This window comes from Culicoides brevitarsis, chromosome 1 (genome assembly GCF_036172545.1).
Source record: "Culicoides brevitarsis isolate CSIRO-B50_1 chromosome 1, AGI_CSIRO_Cbre_v1, whole genome shotgun sequence".
Taxonomy (NCBI): domain Eukaryota; kingdom Metazoa; phylum Arthropoda; class Insecta; order Diptera; family Ceratopogonidae; genus Culicoides; species Culicoides brevitarsis.
Window position 1 is genome coordinate 29,352,943 of NC_087085.1, and position 13,556 is coordinate 29,366,498.

The following is a 13,556-nucleotide window of genomic DNA, read 5'->3' on the forward strand; positions in this document are numbered from 1 at the left end:
AATTTCTGATTTTTCTTAAAAATATTTTTAAAAACGCTTAAATTTCTTAAAAACATGTAACAAAAAAATCTTAATAAAAGAAAAATGACTTTTTCCCACAAAAGACTCTAAAGAGAAAATACAAGCAATTTCACAACATTCACATAAATAAACACGAGTCACGTGTGTGCGTCTATTTCAGTATGTTACGACCCCGTGTTTTCCCATCACAACTACCTTTCTTCCACTATCTCAAGCTAAAAACGAGAAACGACCCGACTTTTACTATTAAAACTTTATGGCATTTTCTACCATTTATCTTCCCAATGAGCAAGTACCATTTTCATTATTATATGATGATGTAGAGTAGTTCGAGGCGAAACGAGTTAGAGAGATATGATAAACTGTTAAGACTAACATTTAATAACAACATTGAGAGAGAAAATAATAACAAAACAAACAACTAGGGCAATAATGAAGACAATGATAATGAATGAATGTCATAATAAAAACATAAGTTTTACCTTTTCTCATTTTTTTTTCTTCTCCGCTGGCAGAGAACGGATGAAATGCGGATTTGTCGAGAGTGAAGAGAACACGAAATGAGGAAATGACAAAGTTGTGTTATTTTTATGGGGAAATCAAATCGGCTTGTTGTTGCTCGGGACAAAAGTCGTAAATGGTCTTGTCTTGGGGCGAGGACCAAGCAATAAATAAATCAATAAAACTAATTCCTTGTATTAATTTTTCATGTGCTAAATGGTTTTTATCAAAATTTATTTTATAAAATTAATTTTTTTTTCAAAAATGAAAAAAATTTAAAATTAAATTTTTTTAAATAAAAAATTAATTTAATTTTATTTTATTAATTTTATTTAAAAAAATAAATTTAAAAAAATAAATTTTAATTAAAAAAAATTATTTAACATTAAATTAATATGTGAAAAAACTTACAGCTTCAAAAAATAACATTTCATATAATTAGTTATAAAATTAAAAAATTTTTTTTTATAGATTTTTTAAATTATTAAATATTTATTAAATATTTTATTTTAAATATTAAAAAAAAATTACTGATTTTCAAAATAAAAATTTGTATTTAAATTATTAAAAAATTTTTAAAATATTAAAAAATAACCAAAAACTTAAAATTAAATTAAAAAATATTTAATTTTAAATACCTAAACTTTTTTGACCATAATTTTTTTTTAATTATAAGTATTTTTTTCGGATTTATTTTTTATTAAATTTTAAATTATTTAAATATTACAACTGACATTTTTTTGATTAATTTTATCCTTAAATTTTTGATTAAATTTTCAAAAATTTTTAAAATTTATGATTTTATTTAATTAAATAAAAAAATTTGTATTTAAAAGTCAAATATTAAAATTTCTCCAAATCAAATTCAAAATTTATGCTCTGTTATTACATAAAAAAAAATTAAAATATTTAAATTTTCAAAAATATTTTTAAAAAAATATTTAATTTGCGAATCCTTTTTCTCAAAAAAATTAATTTAATTTATTAAATTTTTTGACCATCAAATTTTTTTTAGTTAATTTTTAATTTTTTGCGATTAAAATAAAAAATTTTTTAAATTATTTTTCGAAAAACCGTAAAAAACTTTGAATCGATTTTTTCAATTTGTTAAAAAAAAAAAATTATTATTTATACAAAAAAAAACAAATACTCCAATCGAATAAAATTTGCTAATTCAAAATTTTTTCTGTTTTCTATTTTCAGCTAGCAACAAAACGTCCTAAGACAACAATTGAATCAATTTAGATGCCAAATAGTAGTGCGTAGGAAGGAAAAAGCAAATCGCAACTAAGCCGTTAAATTAGTGGGAGGAGATCAAAAAAACAATCGAACGAACGAACAAACAATAAAATCAAATCAAATCAACATGACTAGTCGTGGCGGCATATCGTTATCTTCGGTCTTACAACAGACATTTTTGCTATTAATCCTCTTCGGTGTCAACGTCATCAATGTGGAAAGTCGCGCGTCGTACAACAGTGAGCTCAGCTTAGGCAGCAGTAGCGGCAGTAGCATGAGCGGCGGCAGCTACACAAGCACCGGCGGCAGCAAAAAGCAAAAAAGTCTCAAGCACAGCAACAACGTCGGCATTGCGGAGGCGTCAACGACCATCACAACCGGCTCCATCATGAATTTGTGTTCGAAGGATCGCGACATGAAATTGGTGTGTCACTGCTCGCCCGAGGATTACGTTCACATAAAAGCAACCAAAGCCGATTGTTGGATTTTCCACGACGATTTTCCGCGCAAAGATCCCAACTGGTTGGCATTCCACACGCAAGTCTATTTGGATCACTTGAAGCTCACGGTGCAACGTACGGGACATCTCACTTACATCCCGACAGACGTCATTGGCACATTGAAACACCTCAAATCGCTCAGCATCGAATATGGCGTCATCAGTGAGCTCAATAGCTATGCCTTTGCCAACTTGACGCAACTCCGGAGCGTGTCGCTGCCCAAAAACCAAATTAGGGTCTTGTACCAGTTCGCGTTCGCAAATCACCCCGACTTGGAGGAAATTAATTTGGAACAGAACCAAATCATTGACATTGATCGACATGCCTTCGTGGACTTGCCAAACTTGCAAAAACTCAATTTGGCGCACAACAACTTGACGACAATGCACGACGACGTGTTCAGCGAGTTGCGGAAATTGATTGATTTGCGGATGGATTCCAATCAAATTTCCGTGTTGACGCGCGAGATGTTCAAGGGATTAGGCAATTTAAAGTCGCTCCGTATCTCGAACAATAACATCAATTTCATCGGAGACACCGTTTTCGCGGAATTATGGGGATTGTCGGAATTGGAGTTGGACAATAACAACATTGAGGTAAGTGGTGAATTTCAATTAACTCCTTTTTCTATGGCATAAATAAATCGTCGTGGACCAGTGATGGACTTAGATTTTTATGATTTTTTGCTTGGTTTGAATTAATTGGAATATATAGAATTTTAAATAAATTAATTTTTTTGACGTTAGATGGCGCTTTGAAAAAAAATATTTTTTTTTAAATAATAAAATGTTTTAAATTGAATTTTTAATTTTAAAAGCTCTAAAAATGTTTTATTATAAAGTTGAAAATATCATAATTTGAAGGAAATATATTTTAAAAATATATTATTGGCCAATAGATGGCGCTTTCATAAAAGGATATTTTTCAATTAATTTATAAAATTATTTAAATTAAACTAAATTTTTAATTCTAACAGCTTAAAAAAGTTTTATTTATGAAGTTAAAAGTATTTAAAGTAATAACTTGAAAAAAATATCATTTGACACTAGATGGCGCTTTAACTTTTTTTTTATTATTTTTTTATATTTTTTAATTTTATTTTATTTTATTTCTTTTTTTGAAAAAAATTATATTTTAGTGTTAAATTTTTATAAATATTTTAAAAAATTTGAAAATTAAAAAAAAAAATAATTTTTGAACTTTAAAAAAATTTAAATTTGAAAATTTTAAAAAAATAATTTTTGGTCTTTTAAGAAATTTCTTTTACACAATGAACCTCCAGGTGGGATCATCCATGTGAAGATCCGCAACTGCCTGTGAACGAAAAAAAGAAAAAAATCATAAGAAAACGGTCAACACTTAACTAAGTACACATACAACAACAATTGATCGTAAATCTCATAATTTACAGCTTCTTCTTACCGTTGAACGAAAATATTCTTGTTTACCCTTTTTTTGTGTTGTCGACGAAGAAATTCTTTTTCCCATCCCACACAGCAAGAAACATTTTATTTTATGAGGCACCGATTAAGTGAGACATTATACTCGTTGTCCTCGCAGCAGCAACTGGGATTGGAAATTATTATAGCTACCAGTATAATTATGTACAATGGGCAAAAAAAAGGGACACGACACGAAAAATAGTCTATCTCTGCTAATGTGAGTCTTTCATCGCCTTAATAATTTTTTTTGTCATCGTGTTGCTGCTGCTATTCATCCTCAAAGTTGTTGATGTTGCGTTGCTGAGTACACAAAAAAATAAAATAAAATAAATTTAGAGGAAAGAAGGCATTTTGGATGAATTTTTCGGGGATTTTATTTTTTTTTTGTCTGTCGGATTAATTTTTTTAATTATTTTTTTAAATTGTCGTATTATTGAAAAAAAACTGACCAAAAAAATTAAGTAAATTAAAAAATATTAGGTAATTTCAAATTAAAATAAAAATAAATAAATGTTATTCAAAAAATATTTAAATTTATTTTTAAATTTTTCGATATTAAAAATTTTATTTATTTATTTTTTTTAAAGAAAAATATTAATAAATAAAATAAAATTTAATTTAAAAAAATAATTTTGAAAAAAATAAGACCTATTTATGGTCAAAAAAACTAAAAAATTAAAAAAAAATAATCAAAAAATTTAAAATTAATTTAAAAATTTATAAAAATAAAAATTTTTATTTATATAAATATTTTTTTAAATATTTAAAATAAAACTTATTTATCAAATATTATTTATAAATTTTTTTTTCAAATGAATATTTACTTAATTTTTATTTATTTTATTTTATTATTTTTTTAAATAATAAAAAATTACTTAATTGACGACTTAAAAACAAAAAATACGCTCTCGTCCTGTACACCTTTTTCTACATTTATTTTAGATTCAATTTTTTATCTTTGTCCATTTATTGCCGATCCCCAAAGAAAAAAGGCAATGAAAAATTTTATAGAGTTAGGCTTTAGGTACATCATGAAAAATGTGACAAAGTTACTCATTTTGTATCTTTTATAAACAGAGATTTCCATTTTTTTTTTGCTTTCTTCAAAAAAATCATTTTGAGTGCTTTTCTACTCCAATTCGCCTTTCCCAAACGTAATTCGATGTCAATTCCGTTGTAATACAAGTAAAAGTGTTAAATGAGACGTAAAAAGCTTTATATGACAATGTCTTTTTCTTCAAAGGCCGTCTCACATTCAATTCGGCAGAAAACCTTTTTTCTTTGAATTCCTTAATTTTTTGCCGGCTAAATTTGTCGTAAATGGGGATTGAAAGTGAATAAAATGTCCCAAAAAAATTTTTTTTTTCATCTCACTTCCATTCCCTGCCAAACTGAACTTTTTATTGTGTCATCTCGCATGATAAATAAAAAGACACAAAAAAAAGAAGATTGACTCCTACTCGAGAGTTCGGTGCCATAAAAGTATCAAAGTAAAAAGACATTTTTCATTTTCCCATAAATGCCATCAAATAACATCCAGCACAGACAAAAGAGCTAAATAAGAGGCAAATAAGAGATATTCTTTCCACTTTTGTGGCGTTCACCCCTTTCCTCGACTCAATTTTTTGCGAAAAGAAGCAAAAAAAGGAGAAAAACTTTGAAAATGTATTTCAAAACTCTTCATTTTCGTTCCCTTTTTACGAGTCACAATGAAAAATGATACACTTATTTATAGTCCATTGTCTTACGTACCCTTTTTTCTCGTGCTGCTGCATTAAAGAAGAGCACGACGACGTTGTCATTGTCAATAATAAGTGTCTAAAGTTTTATTACCTTTATTAAATCAATTGACTTCATTCCGTTTTGTTGCGATGCGATAAGAGAGTATCCATTACACCGAGGATGGGCTCCATAAATTTTGCATCCATTTATACGGCGATGATGGCTGTTGAAAAATGGAAGGGACAAATGCGGTGTTTGGTCAAGAAAGAGGAAATGGAGCGAAATTGGGGACATTGACTGCTTGAGTGCACAGGAAAATCTTTGGTTTTATGTGGGAAATCAGATAAAAAGTTTTTTTTTACGATGGGAAAGTGGATTTTTTAAGGAGTTTTTAATTAATTTAGTTGTAAAAATTTTATTTTTTGGGGTTTCCGAGTCAAAAATTTTCCTATAAAATTTAAAAAAAAAATAAAATTTAAAAAATAAATAAAATAAAATTAAAATAAAATAATTTAAAACAAAATTTTAAGAAATAAAAATTACAAAAGTAAGTATCTATTAAAAAAAATATATTTTTTAGAATTTTTTTCAAAAGCGAAAAAATATTTATTTGAAAAAAAAATTTTAACTTTTATTTTAATTTATTTTATTAGCGAGATTTTTTATGTTTTCAATTTAAAAAAATAATTATTCAGAGTGAAACATAAATTTAAAATTGGATTCTTGAATTCAAATTTTAAAAAATAAAATATTTGATAAAAAAAATTAAAATAAAGGAAAATTAATTTAATTTAATTTTGTCATCAAAAATATTTCTATAAAATAAAAAGAAAATAAAATTTATTAAAGACAAAAATCACAAAAGTAACAATTAAAAAAAAATACCAATATTATTAAATATAATATCTATTTAAAATTTAAATAAAAAAATATAAAATAAAATTAAATAAAAAAAAATATTCAACAATTACAATTACCTAATGATTTTTTTTTTTTTGAAAAAAAAAAATAACATGGTCAAAAAAAATTAAAGAATAATAGAAAAATTAATTTAAAAATTATAATTAATTTAGTAAAAAAATTGAAAATTTACAAAACTGTAAAAAATAAAAAAAAATATTTTATTTATTTATTTTTATTTATTTATTTACTTTATTTTTTTATAAAAATTAATATATATAAATTAAATATTTATTTTAATATTAAATTTTTAAAATTTATTAAAAAATTTAATTTAATTTTTTTTTTCATTTAATTTAATTATTAATTTCAATTAATTGTATTCTGGAAAATAAATTAAATGCCTAAATAATTAAAATTTTATTTAATTAAATTAAATTTTCATTTTAAATATTAATATTGCTTAGAAATTTTCTCGACTCATGAAACATTTTAAAAAAATTTTTTTTTTTATTATTTTAAAATGTTAATACACGTCAAGCTAAAGAAAATAGAAAACATCCATTTTTAATAAACAAAAAAAAAAATCCTATTCTGCACAGTTTTTATTTTTATCCTTTTAGTTTTATCCAACAAATCAACTAAAAATTTCTATTTACTATTTTTTTTTTCGTTGTTGTACAAAAAGTTTGGATAACATCAATGCTCGTTGAATGAATAAATAAAACACACAAAAGCGATTCCAAATTGAAAAGAAAGTGATGTTGATATTGTCATGATTTAAATGGATTGGAACAATGCATGCAACTTGAAAAAAATGAACGAAAAAATATATAGACCTTTTCTCTATTCTAGTCTCAATAACACACAATTTGTGTTGATACGAGACGAAAAAAAATGTTGACTCAGAAATAAACAAAAAAAAAACGTAAATGAAAAGCAAAACCATACAATAGATTTTCCTTTTCGGAACTAAACACTCTGTAAAAATCTGCAGAGATTGTAACGATTTTTTTCTGCATCACTTTAGTTTATTGCGATGCCGCTCGTTACTGGGCGACTCGCTTGAACAATAGTCGCCTTCTACAAATTTAAATTTAATGGATCTGATTGTGTAACACAAAAGCAAATATAGCGTCATCCTTTCGCTGCAATTAAAATGTTTTTAACTCGACAGAGTGAAAAAACAGAACGGAAGAAAATTTAAACTGACATCGTCCATTAATTTACTGTCCACACAAACCGTAACTGCTTTTTTTTGTTCGTCGCTCGTCCAATGGTTGGAGAAAAAAAAACTAACTTTTTTTTAATTTTTTTTTTTTTTGCAGAAAATCTCGGAACGTGCATTTGACGGCCTCAACGTTCTCCGGACACTCAACTTGGCGAACAATAAATTAACTTATTTGGAACGTGGTATTTTTACGGGCACACCGGCACTCGTCCTGCTCGATTTGAGTCACAACAGGTTGGAAACTGTAACGCAATACAACGTGCAACCGTTGTTAGATAATCTCGTGAATGCAACAAGTGTGCTCGAGCTGACAGGTATGTAGTCCCTCACGCTTCGTCGTGTGTTTGTTTTATTCCATTTCATTTCATTTCACTAACATATAAAAAAAGAAACAATATAATGAAATAATAAAATAAAAGGCGAATAAATTTAAGATTTTTATTTTTTGTACCATCAGGATTTTTGGGGGGAGGGGAAGGAAATAGAATTTTTTTTTATTAATTATCAAAAAAAAAAAAAAAAAATTATAAAATAAATAAATTTAAAATTTATAACTTCAAAATTTTGAATTAATCAATTAAATTTAAATAATTTAATTTAATTTTAATTTTATTTTAATAAAATTTTAATTTAATTAATTAATTAATTTTAATTTAATTTTTTTAATTATAATTTTAATTTAATTTTAATTTTAATTAATTTTAATTTAATTTTAATTTAATTTTAATTATAATTTTTAATTTAATTTTGTTTAATTTTAATTTAATTTAATTTTAATTTAATTTTAATTTAATTTTAATTTAATTTTCTTTTAATTTTAATTTAATTTTAATTTAATTTTAATTTAATTTTAATTTAATTTTAATTTAATTTTAATTTAATTTTAATTTAATTTTAATTTAATTTTAATTTAATTTTAATTTAATTTTAATTTAATTTTAATTTAATTTAATTTAATTTTAATTTAAATTTAAATAATAAATTTTAATTTTAATTTAATTTTAAAAATAATTTTATTTACCTACCCCTGATTTTTTTACAAAAAAAAAATATCCTGGGGAGCTGACAAAAAATAAAAATATGAAATTTATTCGCCTAAACATAAAAGCATCATATCATGCAGGAAATAAAAGGAAAAACTCTTTTAATTAATTACTCTTGTGCTCCACTTTATTAATTTGATGGCACACATTATTATTTCATGAAGATATTTTGTTGTTGTTCTTGTGTGGTTTTTGCCAATGTTAACCAAATAAATGAGTGTTAGGGGGGTGAATATGACCAACTTGGATACCAGGTAGTAAAAATATCCCCTAAAATGTCCTAAAAACCTATCAAAGGGGCACAAAAACGACTAGCCAGAGACTGTTTATGACTTCTGGTTCGAAATACCAGTAAAGAGATGGCTTGGCAACCCTTAGGTTTGTTTATTATAACTTTTGCGTTTCATGAGTTCCTTCTTAGAAAACAGCTGTGGGCAAACTCATGTTTGCTTGTATGTGGCTTTCGATATTAATAATTTATTTGATCATTTAAGGAACTTTGATGGTATAATTTTTGTGCATTTCTGTGGAGATTTTTACATTTTATTTGTATATTTACTGATTTTAAATTGGGAAATTAATATTTTGATAAATTAATTTTTATTATTTATTCAAGTTTGAAATTTTATTTATTTTTTTATAGAATTTCATTCTGAAAATTTTTAAATTATTTTTTATTTTATTTTTTTTTTAAATCTTTATTTCAAAATTCAAGTTTATATTTTAAAAATATTTTTCTTAATTTTTTTTGAAATATTTAAATAATGAATAATGATAATTAATTAATAAAATCATATAATAATAATTTATTTTAATTATTTAATTTAAAAAAAAAATTTTAAAACTCTTAAAAAATTTTTTTTCAAATTATAAATAAAATCTTATTATCTTAATTTCATCTAAAAATAATTTTTTTAAAATCTTTAATTCAATTTAATTTAATTTTAATTATTTTATTAATTATTTTGAGAATTTTATTTTCCATTTATGGTTCTTTATATTGACTTCATTTTAATAAATTTAAATAAAAAAAAAAATAAAATAAATTTTTTAAATAAATAAATTTTCGAAATAATTTTTTATTTAAAATTTCATAAATTAAAATTAATTTAATTATATTAAAAATTTAATTATTTAATAAATTATTTTAAAATTTAATTAATTTATTTTAACTTAAATCCTTCAAAAAATAATTCTATGACTAACCAATCTCCTTAAAATTATTATTCTCAAAATTAATCCTCTCACATGGTCACCAACAAACTCGAAAAACAAATAACTAACCACTCACTTGAAAGAAAAATACTCGCCTGGTCGTCCTCGAGAATCGTAGCTTGAAGAACTTCATTCATGAATCATGATAATCATTATTTACGACCAAACAAGTTTTTTTTCTGGTTTTATTAATTCAATGAACGACCAACGAAGGCACGTCTTACAAGGCAAAACAAATAAAACGAACAACACCACGAAAAATCATGAAACGTGTTGGATCATCAATCATTTTTTACGGCCCACAATTTTTCCTCGAAAAGATATAAATAAATGTTGTAATTAGTTAGATCTTTACGAGAGATACAACTTTTTTCCTCGTTCATTGATAAAAATCAAATTCAGGAAAAAAAATTTTCGACATCAGAAAAACTGATAATTAAACAATTATGAATCGAGTGTTTAATTGTTCAGAATTTCACACACAAAAAAATAACTTTTTGACTTTTTTCGTGTTAAATGCTTGAATAAATGGGGTTCCATTAATTATCAGGCATTACCGATGATTTAAAACCAAAAACTCTCATAGCAACCGATTAACATGAAATCCATTTCGCGTAAAAAAAATTAATCCTCACTTTTGTTGATTTTTTTTTCGTGTGTCCGGAAAATGCTTGAAACTTAATCGATGTTGATGATAATGAAGCAAACATACTCGCGAAATTTATAATTTATTTTAGCATTAAACAAACACTTGTTCGTGTGTGAGAGCTTATCATGTGTTAAATAATTTATCACATGATTTGACCGGCTTCACTTTATTTAATAACAAAACAACAACAACAACAAGTAAAATTGATTGAGTATGCTGTGCGATCATTGAAACTATAAATAGATGAGGCAGCGATAAGCTATTTATCTCATTTTCTGATAAATTGATTTGTTTTTGTTCTCGCCTATAACTTTAACGATGTTTTGCGTGAATGAGTGGGTCGTATATGGGAATTTAGCAACCACACAGTAATTAAAGGATTATTGATAAACATGTTTAATCAAGATGTGCTTTTGCATGACTGACTATTCACTATTTAGCTAGGAATTATTTGAACAAGAAAGCTAATTTATTGAATAAAGGAGTTATTTTGATAACTATTCCAATTAGTCAATTAAAAGCTGTTAGGGAATTTAAATAGGAAAAGTTTTACATTTTTGTGGTTTTTGTATCAAAGTTGAATTGTAGATGACTTTTCTTATATAAAAATTCTTGAGGACTTAAGATTATTTTTAAATTTTATAAGTTTTGTAGTGAATTTTTTTTTATTAAAAGCCCAAGTTTAGATTTAAATTCAGACAGAGAAATTTATTACATAACTTTTTTTAAGAATTTTCAAGATATTTATTTTATTTTATTTTATTTTATTTTATTTTATTTTATTTTATTTTATTTTATTTTATTTTATTTTATTTTATTTTATTTTATTTTATTTTATTTTATTTATTTATTTCTTTTAAAATTAGTTATTTTTATTTGAAAATTGATCACCAGATAAAATTTCAAGATATTTAATTAAAAACTCATATTTATTAAAACTTTTTGGCAACACTGAAAAACTCAACAGGAGTTGCCACTAAGAGAAGAAATTTAAAAAATCCTTTTAAAAACTCAAACAAATCAAAATTTTCACTTAAAATGTTAAATTTTGTAAGAAAAAAAAAATTTGTGACCGACTTTCAATCCAATCCAGCCCAAAAAATAATCAAGACGTGTTGCCACTTTTACATAACCTCAAAAAAATCTTATTTACAAAAACTTTTCTATTCCGTTACTAACCTATTTGTTTTTCATCGAAGAGCAAAAGTTGTTCCAGAACATTTCTTTGGTAACTCTGATCGAAATGTACTTTTTCATGACCTTCCATGAACTTGGAATGGTGCTCACGTATTTTTGTTTGAAGTCTATTTTTATGAAGAAAAGTAATTTTCTTGACTTTGTACCCTACTTTTTTTTACCTTTTCACTTTCTTTTTTCATATTTTTCGCATAATTCATGTCTCAAAGTAAATTCAATTGCTCTTTTTATTCAATATACCTTTTTTCGGTGCATTTCTCGGAAAAAATATTTTAGAGAAATTTTTACAGGAATTAATTATTGGATTATTTTTATCGATAAAATTTTTTCATCAAAAAAAAAAAAAAAAAAAATATATTAAAATTTTCTTTGTAAATAAAAAATGCGCTTAAATAATTTTTTTCACTCGTAGAAAAAAAAACTTTTTACTCTTTTATTCACCTTATTTTACTTGAAAACCATAACTCAAACCTCATTTTTCCATCATCGCTTTCATCTTTCGATATTTTTCCTTCTGGGAATTTTTCTCCTTATTTTTTTCCTTTATTAATATTCAAGGTTATCGAAGTGCGAAGAAATTATTAAATACACAGACGGAATTTTTAAAAAATTACTATTTGATTTTTTTCTGATGTCAACAAGAAAAGAACGAAATAAACACAAAAACGGGAGAAAAAAGCTTTTTAACAAATATTGAGCGAAATTTGGACAAACAAAACGAAACGAATGGTTTTTTAACGAAAATTTATTGCTTTATGGTAAACATAACCCTAAATAAATGTAAAAGTTTTCCCACGCATTTCGACTGTACATCATCTCTCGTCTTCTTCTATCACTTTTTTCTGCACTAAAAATGGCGTAAAATAAATTTATTACGCACCAAAAAAAAGGATAAAATTCATAATTTATTTATTTTTGAATTAAATTCTGACCTAAATGTCCGGAAATAAAAAAATTAAAAAAATTTTTTTTTTCTTATTTCAGGTAACCAATTGACATGCGATTGTCGCTTACGTTGGGTCTTCAATCTCAGCAAAAATACGAAAAACGAAGATCTCCGTGAATCCCTGCATCGCATCCAGTGTGTCCTTGAGCCGAAACCCACGCATCTCGACTACTTTGGCGGCAGCAGCAGCAACTTGGGCATGAAGAAGCCCTTCTCACACTTGCCCGACAACGATTTGGACGACTATACCTACGAAGAGACCAACTATGGCGCCGACGATAACACAAACACTCGCATCGCATCCGGAAAACTCACGGGACTGCTGAAGCTGCGATCGGAAAATTTGCCATGCCCGCAGGAACTGATCGAGCCGACCGAGTTGCCACTTCAACGAGAGTCCATTGGCTTCATGGGAGATTTGAGCTGGAGATCAAGCGGAAATCGCGCCATTTTGGAAGTCACACTGATGTTCGTATCAGCCGTTTATTTCGTCGTGGTGAGTCGTTTCTAAAAAAAAAAAATTAGATGCTTTTTAATTGATTCGTATTTTAACAAAAAAAAAAAAAAATAATTACATTAAAAAAATACAGTAAAATCGTAGTAAGCTTCTAATTTTATTCAGAAAAAAGCCTTTTTTGCTTGAAATTCGCGCCTTTGTTACGTAAAAAAAAAAATTTAAAAAAAATGAGTTAAATGCTTTTTTCATTTTTTTTTATTTTAATGATATATTTAAACATAGAAGACTATAAACCTATTTAAGAAAAAAAAAATTAGCAAGTAAGATTCGATTTATGATAGATGTTTAGGTTAAAATACAAAAAAAATATGAACATAAAATTTTTCGAATGAAGTTTTGCTAAAAATAATTAATTAAACAAAAAAAAAATTAAATAAAAAATAGAAAAGTATTACTAAAAATCTAAATTTTAATTAATTAATAATATATAAAT

At 25.1% G+C, this 13,556-nt stretch overlaps 1 protein-coding gene across 1 annotated transcript in view; it reads left to right on the plus strand.

The window, feature by feature from the left end:
- The window catches only part of LOC134828076 (connectin), a 90,623-nt gene extending 77,506 nt beyond the window's left edge, over positions 1–13,117 (plus strand). The window contains exons 3-5 of the mRNA XM_063841028.1: positions 1,726–2,857; positions 7,654–7,870; positions 12,645–13,117. Coding sequence (XP_063697098.1) covers positions 1,889–2,857; positions 7,654–7,870; positions 12,645–13,117 — 1,659 coding nt within the window. The 5' untranslated portion in view covers positions 1,726–1,888. The remainder of the gene's footprint in view (positions 1–1,725; positions 2,858–7,653; positions 7,871–12,644) is intronic.
- The last annotated feature ends 439 nt before the right edge of the window (positions 13,118–13,556 follow it).